This window comes from Moschus berezovskii, chromosome 16 (assembly GCF_049115385.1).
Source record: "Moschus berezovskii isolate FMDL1 chromosome 16, NW_MosBer_1.0, whole genome shotgun sequence".
Lineage (NCBI taxonomy): Eukaryota > Metazoa > Chordata > Mammalia > Artiodactyla > Moschidae > Moschus > Moschus berezovskii.
The window spans coordinates 54,209,503-54,227,395 of NC_142475.1; the positions used below are offsets into that span (position 1 = coordinate 54,209,503).

The following is a 17,893-nucleotide window of genomic DNA, read 5'->3' on the forward strand; positions in this document are numbered from 1 at the left end:
GGTGCCCATATGCCTTTACCCCTGCAGGGGCCAGGGTGGCCAGCCTCACCTGTGCTTGTGGCCAGGAAAGAGGACCGGCCAGCCTCGCCGTGGTCCTGGAAGCCCCTGTCCCTGCCTGGGGCTGTCACCGTGCACAGGTCTTGTGGCCGGGCCTGCTGGTGTGCAGGGCCCTCATGAAGGCCCAGGGCTGCCCTTGGAGCAGCTCCCCAGCTCGTGCGCCCTCACACGTCCAGGGCCCTGGCTCTGGGGTCGCCTTGGACCCAGGCCGTGTGCTCAGCCGTGCCCAGCCTTTCCTTCCTTCTGAGCCATATCGCGGCTCTTGGTGCTCCTGTGATGCTCGACAGAGTCTTTGTGAATAAAGGGAAAAAATTACAGCATAAATCATCCAGGGAGTAGCATTTTCTAATTTGGATGGAAGGCAAAACAACTCCGGGTGGTTTTTCCCTCCTTCGTTTTCCGCAGGGTTTCTCTGTCGGGCCCTCGTCGTCTGCTGTGGGGCTGTAAATCACAGTCATGTTTCCAGGGTGAGGCGGGTTTAATTCCTCATCCTTGCGTTCGCCTTCCCCCTCCTCCCCCACTTCGTGGGACTCGTCATCCTTAATGACTCCGTGACAAGAAGCAATGGTCGGAGCCTCAGTCTTCTCAGCGTGGGTGGTCGGGCGACAGAGATCCCAGTGCCTTCCGTGGGCGGCCTGGCCCGAGGCCTTTGGAGGCGGTTCTGGTTTCGCCGCCAACGGGACCGTCCGGAGTCCGCCACCCCACCGGGATGAGCAGGCTCGGGCCCCGAGGCTCAGGCCGGTCTCTGCGCAGCCTCATGGAAGCTGGGGCCAGGCGCGTTTAGTCTGTGCAGAGAGGAGGGTGCGCTTGTTCCCTTCTGGCTGTGCTGGGCTGAGGGCAGGGTCCGGGGGCCGCTGCGTGAGCCGCGGGTGTGAGCCAGACCCTCGGAGGAGCGGCCATCCTTCTTTCCGGGGCGCCACGTGGGAACAGTGGGAGCTGCAGTTGTGTCTGTTGGCCCAGCCACTGCCCCTCCCTGGTGCCCCTCAGTCTCCTGCTCTGGGAGCTGGGGTGTGTTGGAGGCAAAGCTGTCCTGGTGTGACTGGCGGCCGGTACACGGCAGTTATGACTGAAATCCCCACCTTCAGGTCAGAAGGCCTAACCCTTGAAGTCGCGGTGGCCTCCCGTCACCCCGTGCTTGAAATTGTAGACAGGGGGGTGGAGTCGCCTCCCGGATCTTGTCCTCACCCGCCTGGGGAATTCACGGTGAGGGGCAGGGCCGTGGACTTGCTTGCTATGAGGGGCAGTGGAGCCGTGGAGGGAGCATGGGTTTGATCCCGCCCGAGCCTTGGTTTCCACATCTGTGAAAGGGGCATGTTGGCGAGGCAGCGGGGGTGCCACCGTGTCTGCGATGTCTTGGTCTCAGGTAACCCTGTGCGGCCCTCCCCCGCTCCTGCTTCCTGTGCGGGCCCCCTGAGGAGGTCGGGGTCTTCTAGGGCCGGCCAGTCCCTGGGGTTGGTTGGAAAGGAAGCCCAAGTTCACTCCTCTGTGGGGCCTAACGCAGGAGGGCCTCTCCCTGGACCTGATGGGTCTACAGGGGCTGAAATCGCCTTTGAATGTTCATCTCGGCACCGTTACCTTTTTGTCCTTTTGAGGTCTTGACTGGAAGGAGGGAGGTTATAAATAGCTCTCATCCGTTGCCTTAAAGGCCTATGGTGCTTTTTCACTTGAATGCAAAGTGGGAGCTGTTTCTGAAGCCTCAGTCTAGCCACTAGCTGCCTGTTCCCCACTGTGACCCCCACCAGCATCCACCTGGCCTGCTGTGGCCAAGGCTGCTGGGGAGCACTTTTGGGGTGCGCCTAGCCAAGCCCTGCACTCATGAACGCTGACTCTGGGGCAGCTCCTGCCCTGGCCCATCCCAGGGGTCAGAGCGGAGGGTGAACTTGGGTCAGGGCAGCAGACTGTGCGGCCAACCCCCCATGAGTACAACCTTCCCCCTGCATCCATGACATCCAGGTGGTCCCAGAGATAAGGGAAGTGAAGGTGTACCCCTTCCCTGTCACCCACACCCTAAGTGTTTGTTTCTGTCGCCCCTGCATCCTGGAGAGGCATGTGTGGACATGCAGGGCCTGCTCACGGCAGCGTTCACGTCCACGGCCGAGTCGAGGACTGTCCCAGGGCTGGGGAAAGCCTCACCCACCAGGAGGTGGTGGTTACCCCGTTTTATAGGTGAGCATGCTGAGGTTTGGACCTTTGAGGAGGTTGGAGTGTGTGGGCTGGAGACGAGGCTGGGAAGGCAGCGAGGGGGTCCCAGAGCCTGATCCCCGGCTCAGCCCACTTGCAGACATGCCCTGCTGAACCAAGCAGCCTGGCCACCTGCCGAAGCCCAGTTTCAGAAGAGGAGCAGAATTATGTGGGGCTGTGGGGACCCACAAATCTGGAAGAGAAGCAGGAAGCCTGATGCCCTGTAAGGAGAGAGGCAGGGGCTGCCGGAGGTGTGGGGAGGGCCGAGTGGCTTTTCTTTGTTTGTTTTTTCCCCTCAGATGTGAGACCAGCACTGTGTCTGAGGCTGGCCGTGTCATCAAGTTACTTAGAGGCCCCCATCTCAGCTCATGTCCCTCTGACGGCCTGCAGGGTTTTGGGGGCTCTAGGTTTTAAGCTTGGTCACTAGTGGCAGGTGGTTCTGGCATGTGGATGGGCTTGGGCTTGGCATCACTGCTTCTGAGAGTGGGTCACCTTTTCCTGTTCTCTTGCGCGGCAGGCGTGACATTGTTTTGGACACTGCAGACTCTGACTCTGTTCTTTATGGGCCTCTGGAGAGAGCTGATGGTTTGTTCTGGCAGGCAGCCTGTTCAGTGAGGCTCCCTGTGTAAACCCTGCCTCGCCTTCCTGGGCTGGGCGCCGCGATCTCTGCTCCTCCAGCTCAGTTCCAAGCCTGCGCTCCACTGGTCTGGGTCTGTCCAGTGTGACCTGCTAAACCGTTAACAGCGCACCCTGGGTGGTAGCGCTTGCCAACTTCTGTGGTGCAAAGATCTCCCCCGTGGATTCCAGCTCCCAGCGTGACCTCAGGGGACACGGGGTTGAGCAGTGTGGCCAGCATCCCCCTGGGCCCCTCGGGGTCAGGCCGAGATGCTTGTGTCTGTGCTTGGCGCCCCAGCCAGGCAGCCTGATCTCCGCCCTGGGGGCCGGTGGTATCCTGTGCAGCCTCGGCTCAGGGCCGAGCAGAATCTGAGACTCAGCTATGGGCCCCGGGGGGCCAGGTCCCAGTTCTGCTCTGAAGCCTCTGCTCTGTTGAGCTAGGGAGTCCCCTTCTCTGGCCCCTCCCCTCTGAGGTTGCCCCCCCGCCACATGCATGCTCTGCCCCTCCAGGGATCCCTTTTCCTGCACAGAAAGATGATGTTCCTGTCAGGGTTGGGCCCACGGTGCTGCCACCTGGCAGTCCATACCGGGGCCTGGCCGCTCTGGAGAGGAGGCGGGGCGGGGAGGCCACCAGGCAGTGGTCCAGACTTCTCACAGTCAGTGGGGCGGGCGGGCTGGCACGCGAGGGTCCACAGGGCTGGGCATGACTCCAGCCCCTCGGTCTCACCCCTGGGCTCCTCATCCTCATCGCATCGTTCAGGTTCTCAGAGGCAGTTTTCAGAAACTCACTCAGCAAACACTTGTGGAGCACCTAAGTTCTAGGTCTGGGAGAGACGGGTAAGACAACTTCCTCCCTCTGTGAATTCATGGTGTGGTGTGTGTGTGTGTGTGTGTGTGCAACAGGAATGTGTGTGTCTGTGTGTGTAACAGGCATGTGTGTGTAACAGGCGTGTGTGTAACAGGCATGTGTGTGTCTGTGTGTGTAAAACAGGTGTGTGTATAACAGGCATTGTGTGTGTAACAGGCATGTGTGTGTGTGTAACAAGCACATGTGTGTAATAGGAATGTGTGTCTCTGTGTGTGTAACAGACATGTGAGTGTGTGTGTGTAACAGGCGCATGTGTGTAACAGGCATGTGTGTGTCTCTCTGTGTGTAACAGACATGTCAGTGTGTGTGTGTAACAGGCATGTGTGTCTCTGTGTGTGTAACAGGCATGTGTGTCTCTGTGTGTGTGTGTAACAGGCATATATGTGTCTCTGTGTGTGTAACAGGCATGTGTGTGTCTCTCTGTGTAAAAGACATGTTAGTGTGTGTGTGTAACAGGCATCTGTGTGTCTGTGTGTGTGTATAACAGACATGTGAGTGTGTGTGTAACAGGCATGTGTGTGTCTGTGTAACAGACATGTGAGTGTGTGTGTAACAGACATGTGAGAGAGAGTGTGTGTGTGTAACAGGCATGTGTGTGTCTGTGTGTGTGTGTAACAGACATGTAAGAGAGAGAGTGTGTGTAACAGGCATGTGTGTGTCTGTGTGTGTGTGTAACAGACATGTGAGTGTGTGTGTAACAGACATGTGAGAGAGAGTGTGTGTGTGTAACAGGCATGTGTGTGTCTGTGTGTGTGTGTAACAGACATGTGAGTGTGTGTGTAACAGACGTGAGAGAGAGAGTGTGTGTGTGTAACAGGCATGTGTGTGTCTGTGTGTGTGTAAGACATGTGAGTGTGTGTGTAATAGGCATGTGTGTGTGTAACAGGCATGTGTGTGTCTGTGTGTGTCTGTGTGTGTGTGTGTAACTGGCATGTGAACCAAGCAGGGTCATGAGTGTGCTTAACCATCTGTTAGATAGGGGTCAGGGGTCAGGGTAGGGAGGGTCCCCTTCTCACGGGGAGGAGGGGGAACAGGTCAGAGTGGGCTTCACAGAGTGGGACCCTGGCGCTGGGCTAAGGCCAAGCAGTCGGACTGTGCAGCAGAGCCAGGGGCAGGGGGCACGTTGGTGAGTCAGCTGAGGCCTGGTGGTGCATGGGCCTGGACCGTGGGGGCTCTGCACACCTTCCCGAGGAGTTTGCATGCTCTGTGCCCGCCCGGTTCCCTCTGCTTCCTGTAGCCCAGTCAGCACCAGGGGGGTGCCGTTGCTGGCGGGGTGTGTTGTGTCTCCAGGAAGCCCTCCTGCCTGGAGAGCGTCCTGGCTGCTCAGCACAAGGCCCGGGACCTTTTAAACATTGACTGCACCCTAATGTTGCCCTCTATGTCCTCATTTTTACAGCAAGAAAAGGCTGCAAAAGGCCAGATCGTTTCCTGGGACGGCCCCGACATGGGCAGAGATGGGACGCGAGCCCGGTTCTCTGTGTCTCTGAGGCCCGAGTGCCCCGTTAGCCCCCTGCACTGACTTGGGGGGTGAGAGGCTGGCCACCCCCTGGTGCCCTTCCCAAGCTGGACACGTGTGCGGAAATCTGAACTCCTTCCCTTCCTGTTTGCTTTCCTCATCGCGTCTGGGAAGTAGGACGGTTAGATCAGGATCGATGAAACGTGTCATTAGATGTTAAAGCACCTTTTTACTAACGTCAGCTGACTTAGTAATGGTTGAGGCAGTTTGTTAAGAAGATGGAGGTGTTTCACTGCCTTAAAATCAATCAGCTCAGGGCCGCCTCCGGGAGGTAGTGCTTCAGCCCCACGAAAGGCTTCTGGGGGTACCCCTAGTTGCGCCTGCATTTTCTTCCAGGGAGGCGAGGAGTCGCAGGCTGTGTCTGCCCCCCGATCACTGTCGGATGGGCAGGTCTCTTTTCCATGGTGGCTGCGGGGACCACAGAGACCCCAGGGGAGGTGGGCCGAGGGTGAGCTTAGCCGGGGGGGAGGGCTGGGGGGCAGAGCGCGGTGTGTAGCGTGGGCGCAGAGTGGGGATGGCGAGATCTTTGTGGTGCCAGCAGCAGGAGGTAGGTGGAGCCCCTGCGAGAGCAAGTCACAGAGACCGGTATGGTCCCCAGTGCCTGGACAGGCCACGGAGAAATCCACGCCGAGGCCTTTCTGTGGTGTCGGGGCTGGGGTGGGGGGTGCTGTCTTGTTGTCGGCTCTGGCGTGGTCACGTGAAGAGGTTAATCAGAAGAGCTGGTTGTTGATGTAATGAGAGCTCGTGTGGGTGTTTCTGGAGTGAAGGCCCGGTCCCCCACTTCCTCCCTGCTCCAGCATCACCTCGACTTCCATTAGGCTGAAGCTCATGGGCTGCCACCCTCGCCCCCTGACCGTGGCATCCCTCATGAGCCTGGGGGTGGCTGTTGAGCCTCAGTTTCCCCACTAGAACAGACAGGAGCGACAGTGCTGCACTTGGGCTGCCTGGGGTCAAGTGGGAGTGAGGGCTCAGCTCAGCTCAGCAGGCGGCCTGAGTGTAGCGCCCGGCCCAGGGTGAGGGCCAGTGCGTGGTAGGGATTGCTCCTCAGCACCCAGGCCTCTGAAAGAATTCTGACCTTCTGGAGATGTACTCCAGTTTTTGTTTCGTCAGGGAACCCCCCGATAACATCTCAGTGTCTGTAGATACGTTGTGTGTGTGCCCTATTTGTTGGTGCTATTTGCACACAGATGATAACTGGGCACTTTCCAACATGTAAAGTCCTCTGTGAATTCCGTGCCTTAGACTCTCCGCTTTTCTGATGGCAAGTGTGGTTTGGATTAGGACCACCGCACTAGCCTCCAATCAGGACTCTTCCCTGTCTCCAGCACCGCCCCCCTGCCTCCCCCTCCCCTGGCTGATACCTTCCTTCTGGTAAACCTCCTTGGCCCCTTTGTCTAAAGAAATCTCTGGAAGCTCTAGGAAACCACTAGGCAGGACACCAAGCATGTGTTTGCATCCACTTTTCTTAGGCTTCGTCAACGCTCACCATTCCCACTTCTAGTTCTGTTCTCTGGATAAGCAGCAGCCCTTCAGAACCAAGGCCACTGATGTACACCGAGATCCGGGTCCTGCACATGGGGTGCAGGGGGCTGAGGGGAGGCCGGGGTAGAGATACAGGTCCTGTGCGTGGGGTGCAGGGGGCTGAGCGGGAGGCCGGGGTAGAGATCTATGTCCTGCGCGTGGGGTGCGGGGGTCTGAGTGGAGGCTGGGGTAGAGATCCGGGTCCTGCGCGTGGGGTGCGGGGGTCTGAGTGGAGGCCGGGGTAGAGATCCGGGTCCTGCGCGTGGGGTGCGGAGGGCTGAGGGGAGGCCGGGGTAGAGATCCGGGTCCTGCGTGTGGGGTGCGGGGGGCTGAGTGGGAGGCCGGGGTAGAGATCCGGATCCTGTGCGTGGGGTGCGGGGGGCTGAGTGGGAGCCCGGGGTAGCGATCCGGGTCCTGCGCGGGGGTCTGAGCGGGAGGCCGGGGTAGAGATCTGGGTCCTGCGCGAGGGGTGTGGGGGGCTGAGGGGAGGCCGGGGTAGAGTCATGTCATCAGGTCGCCAAAACTAGAGCCGGGGAGCGGGCAGGGTCAGTCCACACAGCGTGCTGCCCAGGCCTGGAGGGCAGGGGAAGGGGGTCATGGGCCCAGCATGTGGGGAGATGGGAAGTGAGACATGCTGGAGGGGAGCAGCTGGGAGGTGGCCTGCTTTCAGTTTGGGGTGCCTTGCGGAAGGAATCATGTAATAATAGCGATGCAAGAACTAGGATTCTGAAAGACTTTCTTATGAAGAATGTTGTCCAGATTAATCCACAAATCACCTCGTTTAGCTCAGTCACGTGCTCATCACACAGGTGACAAACATGAGGGTTACAGCGTTCAGGACACTTCCCGGGGGCTACCCTGGCTGCTGGCCGGAGAGCAGAGCCCAGCAGAGGAGACTCATGGCCATCGGGACCCCACCCTGGAGACTGGTTGGCGTCTGCTGGGCGCATGTGAGCCTTCCTGGACGGGGTGTGAGGGGAGGAGGCTGGGCTCCACAGGCACAGGGCCACGTCCCCCTGCCTCCCAGAGTGCCTGCCCCTCTGTCCTCTGAGGCCACGCGCGCACGGCCGAGGGAGCCCCAGCTGCCTCTTCTGCAGGCTTCAGATGCTGACAGTGGTGGCAGTTATCAGCAGGCTGGTTGTGAGAATGAGGGAGAGGTGATTGTCAAGAACCCCGCAGAGAGCCTGCCCTCAGGAAGGTCTCGGTGGTGAGGGGACCCCCAGGTGCACATGCTCCCTGGATGCCCCGCCCCTACCTGAGCCCCTCCCTTCTGTGTTCCCCAGGTTAGGGAAGGGCAGGCACACGTCCTGTAGAAGGCAGGATATCTGCATCCCGACATAGAATTCCTGGTCCACAGACACTGATTCCATATGGTCTTGAAGGTTCAGCTCCACTTAACAGGGGCATTTTTATCAAAGGGAACTTTTATTTCCCTGGAGGCTAATTGAAGACCGTTGGCCTTCAGCAAACACAGTATATTTTCATTTACCTTTGAGACTGGCAGTGTATCAGGATCCTCGCACTGCGTTCTGATGGCTATAACTGTCGGATCCATCTGTAACCGTTCGACAGAAGCTATTTTAGGGTTCTTTAACTCTGTTGGTTCTCGTGCTTCTGATTAGCTTGATGAGGGAAACTGCCGTGGTCTGTCTTAAATCCAGATGTCAAAACACTTCCACGGATTTCTCCCGAGTTCTTCTTCAGCAGCATGCCAGGGGAAAGTCTGCCAGAGATGGGTTTGTTTCCCTCTTGCTCTTCACCTCCTTAGAGCTGGGGCTGGGCTTGCAAGCTCTGCACCGCTGTTGGCCAAGTGGGTTTCGACCACCCCCCACCTCTGCCACAGCCCTCACCCTTATCTGACCAGCGTGAGGCCCTGGGGAAGCCTGCCTTCCTTCCTTTTGGGCTCTTGGACCCAGGCCCTGGGCTCTCGCTTCCAGGCAGCATCCCTGCCAGGTTTCACCTGGGCGGGAGGTGCAGCGCCTCCCCTACGGATGCTCTGTGCACACAGGGGGCCCCTGGCTGCCAGCCCCACCGCCCTGCCTCGGTTTCCCCATCCGATCTGTGAAGGCAGTGAGGCCTGTGAGCTGGAAGGGTGGCGTGTGTGCTAAGAGCAGACTCTCAGTAAACTTCTCCCTCCGGGGCTTCCTTCTCCTCTACCTCCTCTGGTGTTTCAAAAAATGTCCCTCTCTTCTTAAAACACCCTTCTGACCTCCCTTTCTGCGTGGGTCCACCTGCCCAGCAGAGCAGGGGATGTCCCCTGTGAGCCTCCGTGGGATGGCTCTGCTTACCCCTCAAGCCGCATCCCTCCCGGGCCCCTCGAGCAGCCAGCCCGGTGTCCCCCTGGGGCAGTTGGCCCGGTGTCCAGGGTGTGGAGTTGGCAGGGTTCGCGCTCCACCACGTCGTGCCCTTTGCCACATGTGACGGTCCGAGGACGCGGGAGGCTCCCTCCCCCGCTCCGCCTGACCCCCAGCCTGAGCAGCCTCGGGCGCACGGTCAGCGCCAGGCACCCCTCTGGGCTGCACTGCACCGAGGTCCTTGGGTCCTGGCCCTTGGCACACTCACCGCAGCCCTCCCAGCCCGTCTCCCCCTGGTCCATTCTCCCCCGGGATCCTGCAGCTCCCGGGGCGGGGCCCTGCTTCAGGTTCACCCACCTCCCTGTATGCCGAGCAGGGCATGAGGCCCGTGATGTGCTGGCCGCTCTCTGAGCACCATCCTCCCGGTGTGGCTGGTCCCACATCCGCCCTGAGTCTGACCCGGGCAGCACCCCGCTGAACCCCAAGGCTGCCCTCAGCACGTCCTGTCCTTGCATGCTGGGCGGAGCCATGGGGTAAGGCAACGAAGGGGCATCGGTGAGCATCCCAGCAGCTTGTGTCCCTCAGGCGCAGACACTGACCTGCAGCGGCTGTTCAGGACCCTGACATGGTTGGGGTGATGGGGCTGCTGGCCAGGACCCTGCCAGCACCCTCGCCTTTAGGTTCAGGCGCGACCTCTGCACGGGTGATAGGAGAGAAGCGGGCACCTGATGGGATGCTGCTGCCTCCGAGGTCCTCCCTGGCCAGCACGTCACTCCGGAGGACTCAGAGGAGCCCGAGAGGGTGTCAACACGCCTGCTTTTCACTTAAGGCTGCATGGCGGCTGTGGCCTGGCTGAGCCTACAGAGGCTGCCACCCTAATCCAGCTCCTCGGGGTTTCCCCAGCCCACGTGGTCTGGGCATGGGCCGCGGGGAAGAGCTGGGACTTGCAAGCAGCTCGTTTCCTGTTCCAGTTGGCAGCGAGCGGGCACAGACCCTGAGGGTGCCCTGTGGCCGGGTCCTCACCGGGGTTAACGTGTGTCCCCTCCCAGGAAGCCCCAGGCCCCCCCACAGCTGCCCAGGGCAGGGGCTCCCAGTGGGTGACCCGTCACAGGCGCCTCTGGTGCAGAAGGCAGAGCTGGGCAGAAACCAGGCCTTTCAGACTTCTGGGAAAGCGTCTGATTGGTCTTTTGATCTCAGTATAGACCTCCCCAGAGTCGTCAGAGAGGAGTGTTGAAGGAAACCCCAAGCTCGCCCTGAGAGACCCAGAGGTCCAGGGGACTGCTGACATGGTTCCTGGTGCTCCCCAAAGAGGGGTCCCTGACTGGGGCGAGCTTGCACTGAGCGGGGGGCAGGGTGGGCTCTGTGAGCAGGGCAGTGCAGGGAGTGGAGGGGGGGATGCGGGAAGCTGGGCCGGCGCTGGGGGGCCTCCGGGAGCGGGGTGCCATGGAGGACGCGGGCTGAGACACAGCGGCTTGCTTGCACATTGGTCTTGGGGGAGCATTCTCTGTGATCGCAGGAGAGTGAAAAGAATAAGTAAGATACCAACACCTCGCATTTATCTTACATTTTATTTTTCATAAAACGCCTTTATAAATGCTTCCTGTTTTGACCTCAATCCATTCTAGCAACATTTTTTTAACCACCCCCCCCCCCATATAATTGCTATAATTTTGAGCAATGATATGCCAGGTGGTCCAGGTTCCCCACAATCCTGACTGACCCCAGCCTCACAGATTTATTTCACACGTGAAGAAGCGGAGGCCTGGAGACACCTGCCTAACCTGCCTCTGGCCGCCAGGCTCCCAGGTGCCCAAGGCGGGCTCAGAACCCAGCTCTGGTGCTGCGGAGCCTCAGCTCCTCCGTCCAGAGTCTTCCGTCCTGGAGGAGACTCTTGTCAGTGACCTGCCTTGGGCCCCACGTCCCATCAAGAGCAGAGTCAGGCTTGAACTCCCCGCCTGCTGGGGAGTTCATTCCTCCCCTCCCCGCTGCATGGCAGGGATCCAGCGGGCCAGCCAGCCCTGCTTAGATGGACGGCTTCTCCTGCAGGAGGCCGAGCAGAGAGAAATCAATTAAAGGTGACCCCGGGAAGCAGGGATCCAGCCCTCACTCTGCTTCCCGCAGGTTGTGGGGGGCCGCCGGCAGCTTGATGGCATTAAGAGTAAATCTCATTTTATTAAGCTCTGTCTTCTGTGCGGAGTACACCACTTACAGGCTCCCAAGTAGTTGTTCATCTTCAGAGATGCGAGGAGAGGGGTTGTGCTTCCACCGAAACTCTGGCTGAGATGACTGGCGACACAGGAGAGCTGGCGTCTCTGGAATGAGATGCGTTGCTTCATTTGTGGTCCTCCAACACAGGATAAACACATAGTTTTACGCAGGAGGTGTTGGGTTCACGGAAGGACTTGGAGGCTGCATGTCCAGCTGTGGTGGAAGCAGCCGTGGGCTAGAGGGGGGTCAGGGAGGAGGTGGACAGGGCGCTGGGGATATCAGGGCATGGTGACAGAGGGAGGTGCCCCGGCCAGCCTGGAAGGCGGGTGGGATGCAGAGAGAATGGGTCTGGGGGTGCCGTGGAGTCAGGGTCCCCGGAGGAAGTCGTGAGAACTGGCCAGGGCAGCCTTTCAGGCGAGGGCCCCGGGCGAGCAGGTCCTCGTGGGTAAGAGGTCTCAGCTCACCCCTCTGGAAGGGGGGGCCGGGCCCTGGGGTCCCCACGTGGATGGCCAGGGGGCACCTGCACAGGGGGAGTGTGACGGGGCGCCACGTGGACCTCTGGTCCTGTCCTCCTGCAGAACCGGCTGGCCCCTTGCCCGCGATCACACCACGCAGTCTCTCTTTGGAGAAGCTGTCTCCGCAGCAAGAGGCTGTGGCTGCCTGGCAGCCCCTCCAGCCCGTGCCCTTGCCTTGTCTGAACTCACAGAAAGCCCATCAAGAGGTGGGCGGGCCCTCAACTACCTCACAGGTGAGGAACTGGAGACCCAGACAAACGGAGCACCCCGAGACAGAGCGAAGGTGGCGGGGGCCTGTCAGACGCCGGCGTTGGCTCAGCCTTCCCCCTCCAAGTGGACGCCAGCCTGGGTGGAGGCAGCGAGAGGGGCAGCCCTGGCCCCCGGGCGCCCGCCATGTCTGAGCTGCCCCGACCCCGTCCAGTGCCTGGCACTTAGCTGCATCTGCCAGGTGTGTGCCTGGAGCTTGGGGGGCAGGGATGCCTCTGCGGACCCCCAGGCCGGGTTAGGAGTCCTCTGCCCTGTCTGCTCTCCCTGTGGTCTTGGGCAGGTGGTGGGTGTGATCCCACAGGGCTGCCCTGAGGATGGAGGGAGACAGTGGCGGAGAGGCAGGTGCTGGGCGCCCGTGGGTGCTGCCAGTCTCATGTTTGGTGCGATCCCTGATGGTGCTTTGATTCTTATAATACGGTGTATTTTCTCTTCAATTAAAAATGATAACAAGGAACCGTTCTTTGAAACCGTAACTGATCTGCGAGGCTTAAGGAGAAAGTGATTGTCTTGGGTGTGAGCCAGGAGTCAGTGCTGATGCTGTTTTCCTGTCTGCCCCAGGTTCTTCTCATTGAGGATGAATGACTCCGGAAGGCCGGCCTCCTCCCTTCCACTTGGCTAGTACTTCATTGTAAACCAGAGACTAGGCTGGTGTTCTGCATAGTCAAACAGACTCCCAAAGGATGCACTACATAAATTTAGAATACCGTCTTATAACTATCAGTTATCTCCCAATGAAAGTTCAATTTAATTATACATGGATAGTCCTTCTAAATCCGACTCGTTGATTTGTATTTAAATGTCATCATTATGACTTTCCTGGCAAGGTTATCAGCTGTTCAAAGGCTGAATCATATGATATGGTATTTTTTTTTTTTAAACCACCACTTTTTTTATAGACTCTTCAGAAATCACAGTACCTTTTTTTAGTGCCAACTCTTAACTATTATTGTCACATTTGGCCATAAAATTAAACATGAAAATTGGCATTCCATAGTAGTATTAGTTTTATTTCCCTCCAACTCGGCAGAGATGAACAGAATCGAATAGTGGTGGGGACTGTCTGGAGAGGAGGCTGCAGAATGCGCCGGGATGCTGGGTCAGTGTCTGAACCGCATTCGGGTCCGAAGCTCTTGCGTGAGCAGCTCGGGTCACTTCCTTAACTGCCTGGCCCCTCAGCCTCCCCGCCTCCATGTATGGGATGCTGTGTGTGCCCGGGCCTGGCTTCTAGCCCCCTCCTGGAGGCGTGAAGGAGGAGGGTGGTGAGGCTCAGTGCTGTGCCCAAGGTCCAGGTCGACAGAGATGTAGCATAGTCCTCGGGTCCCAGAGTTGCCACCCTGGCTCAGGAGTCTAGGCTGGGTGCCCCCAGGCAAGTCACTCAGCCTCTGGTACCTCAGTTCCATCATCTGTGCAGAAGGAGGGTGCCGCCTTTGAGGCGTTGGCTGCACGGTGTGCCCTGGGGCTGCTGGAGGAGGAGTGATGCTGGAACTTGGGGAGTGGGGTGGGTCCCGCGGCTGGCAGGCTCTGCTGTCAGCAGTCTGTGTCCTCCACCAGCTCAGAAACCAGAGGAGCAAAGGTCATTTCCTTCTAGGTCCTCGGCCTAAGCAGGGGAGAGCCAGAGAAAGCAAGAATCAGGGCGTCCCTGTCTGAGCGCAGGCTCCCAGTGGGGCTGCCAGCTCTGTGCCTTTGGGCAGGTGGCTTTCGCTCACAGAGCTTCATCGCATCTGTGAAAGGAAGCACATCACAGCATTCTGAGGCCGCCGTCATAAAAAGATGAATGTGTATTTAAAACACCTAGCCCGGGCTGGGCACGAGATGAGTGTTTGCTGCATTTCATTTTTCCCCCCCTCTCCTGTTTTGTGGGCACACCTGGCTGTGCATTTCTTAAGGGTGGCGGTGGGTGATGTAATGTGATGCTTAGACTCAGTCAGAAATTGTTTGAAAGAGCCTCCCCCCACCCCACTGCTCCCGCCCCGCTGGCCTAGGCAGTCACACAATTATAATCCCAGTGGTCAGTGTGCATTCTGATCTGTTCTGATCACAAGTCTTCTAAGAGTGGGCCTCTCTTTCTACTTTGCATTTGGCCAGAAGAGAGCCGGGTGTTGGGACGTGTCCACACCTGCCTGCCAGGTGACAGTTACTGGTTCCTTTTGAGTTGCCAGATGAGGAGACTGAGTTTGGCCCCTTTAGTGAGACTTAGGGTGTGTTCTGACGTTTGGTTTGAAGAGAGCACTAGTTCGCTTCAGGCCACCTTGGAAGCGAGGAGTAAGTAGGAAGCAGTTCTGCTCGGTGGGAATTCGAGGCACTCCAGCTATACCCACAGGGAAGAAAGAGACGACTGGGCAACTCCTGAAGAAGCGTTCAGCCTCAGGAGTAGTTCAGACCTGCAGACTGAAACATCAGTGAAGCAGTAGTTTGCTTCTTACTGGCATAGATTTGAAAATCGATCATCGTCAGTATCGGCCAGGGTGCGGAGAGGGCCGTCCCCCACCCCCTGGCTCTGTTGAGGGCACGTGCTCAGGGAGAACCTCCTTGGGAAGGGACTTGTTCCCCGCCTCTGAGCCTAAAAGACTTTCATACTCCCACATCGGTAATTCCACCTCTAAAGATGGAATCTCACGGACAGCCGTAAATGGGGCGAGGAAATTTAAGCACAAAGATGGTGGTTATGGTTTTTTTTCACCATTTTTTTTTTAAAGAATGCAAAATACCTGAGAGTATGAAAAATAGGGGAACTGGTAAAATTATGATACAGCCATGTGACAGAATATTCTGCAGACTAATCTTTAACGATGTGGAATTGTTCATCTCATATTAAAAGAATAAAGCGAGTCTTAAACTTATGTGTGTGTATGTATCTGTGTATGCATATGTTTAACACTTTTATGACTTATACATACACTTATATAATGATTTGTTACATTAAAATACGAACGCTTAGGAAAAAAAGACTGTAGAATCAATATATCAACTGTAGGAGTGTGAGATTCTGAGTACTGTTTCTTCGGTATGCCGTTCTCTGTTTTCTGGCTTTTTACAGTAAGCCTGTCTACTTCTGTAGTCAGAAGAGAATGGTATAAAGGTAATGTTTTGAGTGTGGTCCTTGCCCTGAAGTGCACTGTTTCTGTGCTTACGCTAAAGTGCCTCTGACTCTGGGGCAGCCAACCCTCCACCGTCACGCTCTTGGCCAAACCCTGCACATTGACCAGTGTCCCAATAGTTCTTTCCAGGCGCTCAAGGCCTCTTCCTTAGCTTTCCTTTGCTACGTACATGCCCTGAATACCAGCTCCTGCTTGTTAAAGACAGAAATCTCCAAAGGAGCATTAGTGCCTGCTGGAGTTCAGGGGAGTATTTTGGCCACAGCACAGGCTATGAATTAAAAGAAAATGCCTACTGTTGTCTGTCGACTGGCAGGCATCGTGCGGGCCTGACACGACGGAGCCGCCCTTTTTCCCCTTCTCTCTGCATCCCTCCATGTGGCACGTTTTTGTTGAGTACCTACTCTGTGCCAACAGGTAGGATTTCAAGCATCAGTGAGACCCAGCCAGCTCCCGGCTGTGTGCGTGTCAGGACCATGGTCAAAGGAGGGGAGGCAGCAGGCGGTTAGAGCCCGACCGCCTCCTACAGACCAGGTGGCGTCTCACCAGGAGACACAGCTGAACGTGGATGCACGTATGGTGGCAGGCAGCAGTGGCCTGGGTGTTGTTGTTTAGTCGCTCAGTCACGTCTGACTCTGTCACTCCATGAAACTGCTGCACAGCAGGCTTCCCTGTCCTTCACTGTCTCCTGGAGTTTGCTCACTCATGTCCATTGGGCCGGTGATGCCATCCAACCATCTCATCCTCTGTAGCCCCCTTCTCCTGCCCTCAGTTTTTCCAAGCATCAGGGTCTTTTCCCAGGGAGTCAGCTCTTTGCAACACGTCACCAAAGTATTGGAGTTTCAGGTTCAGCATCAGTCCTTCCAATGCATATTCAGGGTTGATTTCCTTTAGGGTATTAGGGAAGGATCTTAATTCACTGTTCTTCTTTGAACTGGTTCCTGCAGTGTGCCAGGGAGGCACAACTCTGGTCCCGGGAAACACTGCTAAACAAGACAAGAGGATCCTTGCCCTCAGGGAGCTGAATTCTGATAGGATTGATAGACAGCTCACAAATCCAGAAGCAAATACTTGCAGCTCGTGGTACATGATGTAGCAGAAGCAGATTGAATACTGCCCGGAGAAGGTGAGGGCAAGTGAGAGTGAGCTGCGTGGAGAGGGTCTGGGAAGGCCTTTCAGCGCTGATCTGAGGGATGGAAGACTCCAGCTGTGCCACGGGTCAGGCGAGGGGCATTCCCACGTGGGGAGCCACGGGCACAGAGGCTGAGTCGTGGCATGGAAATTGCCCGAGGGTTGAGAGTGTGGGCACTGCAGGTGTGAGACTTGGGCAGAAACCTGAAGGTGGGGGAGGTCCTGGGCACGGGGGCTGCAAGTGGGCAGGCAGGGTGCTATGCGGTGGGTGGGGTGCCGTGTGGCTGGCTGGGCATGGCGTGTGTGAACAAGCCAGTCTGGCGGAGGATGAAGTTTGAGGTGACAGGCAGGGCTTTGTGTTGAGTCTGCAGTTCCCACTGGGCTCTTGGGGCCTCGGGGCTGAATAATTGCCAGCCCTCTCTGTGATTTTCCCTTTGGTTCCTGTCCGCTTTATCCTGTTCCAGGATCCAGATTTCTTTCTGGGGTTGGACTCCTGACCCGGTCTTTGGTGCTAAGCTGTGTTGAACCAGCTCTGACGCCAGTGCTACCCTGGGAGGCAGTTATTTCATTTTTGTGGCGTGAACCCGTTATGAACTGCTACGATAGTGATTCATTCTGCCCCATGCTGGCCTGTGCTGACTCCCCAAGAGCCCTCAGAAGAGATTGCCCTCCTGATTCGTCCTCTGCTGTGTTTCCCCTTCTCTTAGAATGGCCATTCAAGTGGACAAGTTCAACTTCGAGAGTTTTCCAGAATCCCCTGCGGATAAGGGGCAGTTTGCAAATTCAAAACAACTGGAGGAGGAGAGGCAGGAAGCCCGAGGCCTGGAGATCAACAGCAAGCTGGACATCCGCTGGACCATCATATCCTTTTCCCAGACCTGAGGAGTCCAGAGGGGTCTGGTAGTGGACGCTGGGCACAGGTAACTCAGGAGTGGCCTGGCAGGGAGATCGGGACAGAGGGCAGACATCTTCTCACCTTCACCAGGTCCAGGGCCCCGGGAGGGAAGATGAGGAAGGGCCTGCTTGGGGTGGGGCTGCTCTCGACTTGGTCACCTGCTTCTCCTCAGCATTTAGACCTGTGTCAGTGACAAGTGCTAACGGCTACCTGTCACGGCTGGGCCGTAGGTCTTCCACTCACTAATGGTTGGATGCAGGGGTGCAGTTGTCAGGGAAACTGAAGTTGGGTTGAACAGCTCAGCAAGGCACAGAGATGCCATTTTGAAAACCCTGGGATGGGAGCAGTTTAGGAGGACTGTGTTATAAAGCTCAGATTCTTAAAACCGCTGGCCCTGCCCTGAGCCTCAGAGCAATGCCTGGCTCATGGTTGACTCTCAGTTGGATGAGTGGGAATCTGGAAAAACCCCAGGTCCCCTTGGTTCTGTGTTTCTTCAGCAGTCTTCACCGAGTGCCTGCTTTGGGTCAGGTGTACGGTGAGCCACCTGAGACGTAGAGCTGCAGAGATGAGGCCTCACGTGGTTGCATGGTCTTGAAAGGGGTGGCAGTCATCTGAGGATTAGATGCACGGCAAATCCCATGGACAGAGGAGCCTGGCGTGCTGCAGTCCATGGGGTCGCAAGAGTTGGACATGACTTATGGACTAAACAGCAACAACAGGAGCAGAGCGT

At 57.3% G+C, this 17,893-nt stretch overlaps 1 protein-coding gene across 4 annotated transcripts in view; it reads left to right on the plus strand.

The window, feature by feature from the left end:
* The window catches only part of TRAPPC9 (trafficking protein particle complex subunit 9), a 415,657-nt gene that overhangs the window by 286,538 nt on the left and 111,226 nt on the right, over positions 1 to 17,893 (plus strand). For all 4 annotated transcript variants that reach the window (XM_055431945.2, XM_055431946.2, XM_088844845.1 and 1 more), the window contains one exon: positions 16,976 to 17,128. In XM_055431945.2, coding sequence (XP_055287920.1) covers positions 16,976 to 17,128 — 153 coding nt within the window. The remainder of the gene's footprint in view (positions 1 to 16,975; positions 17,129 to 17,893) is intronic.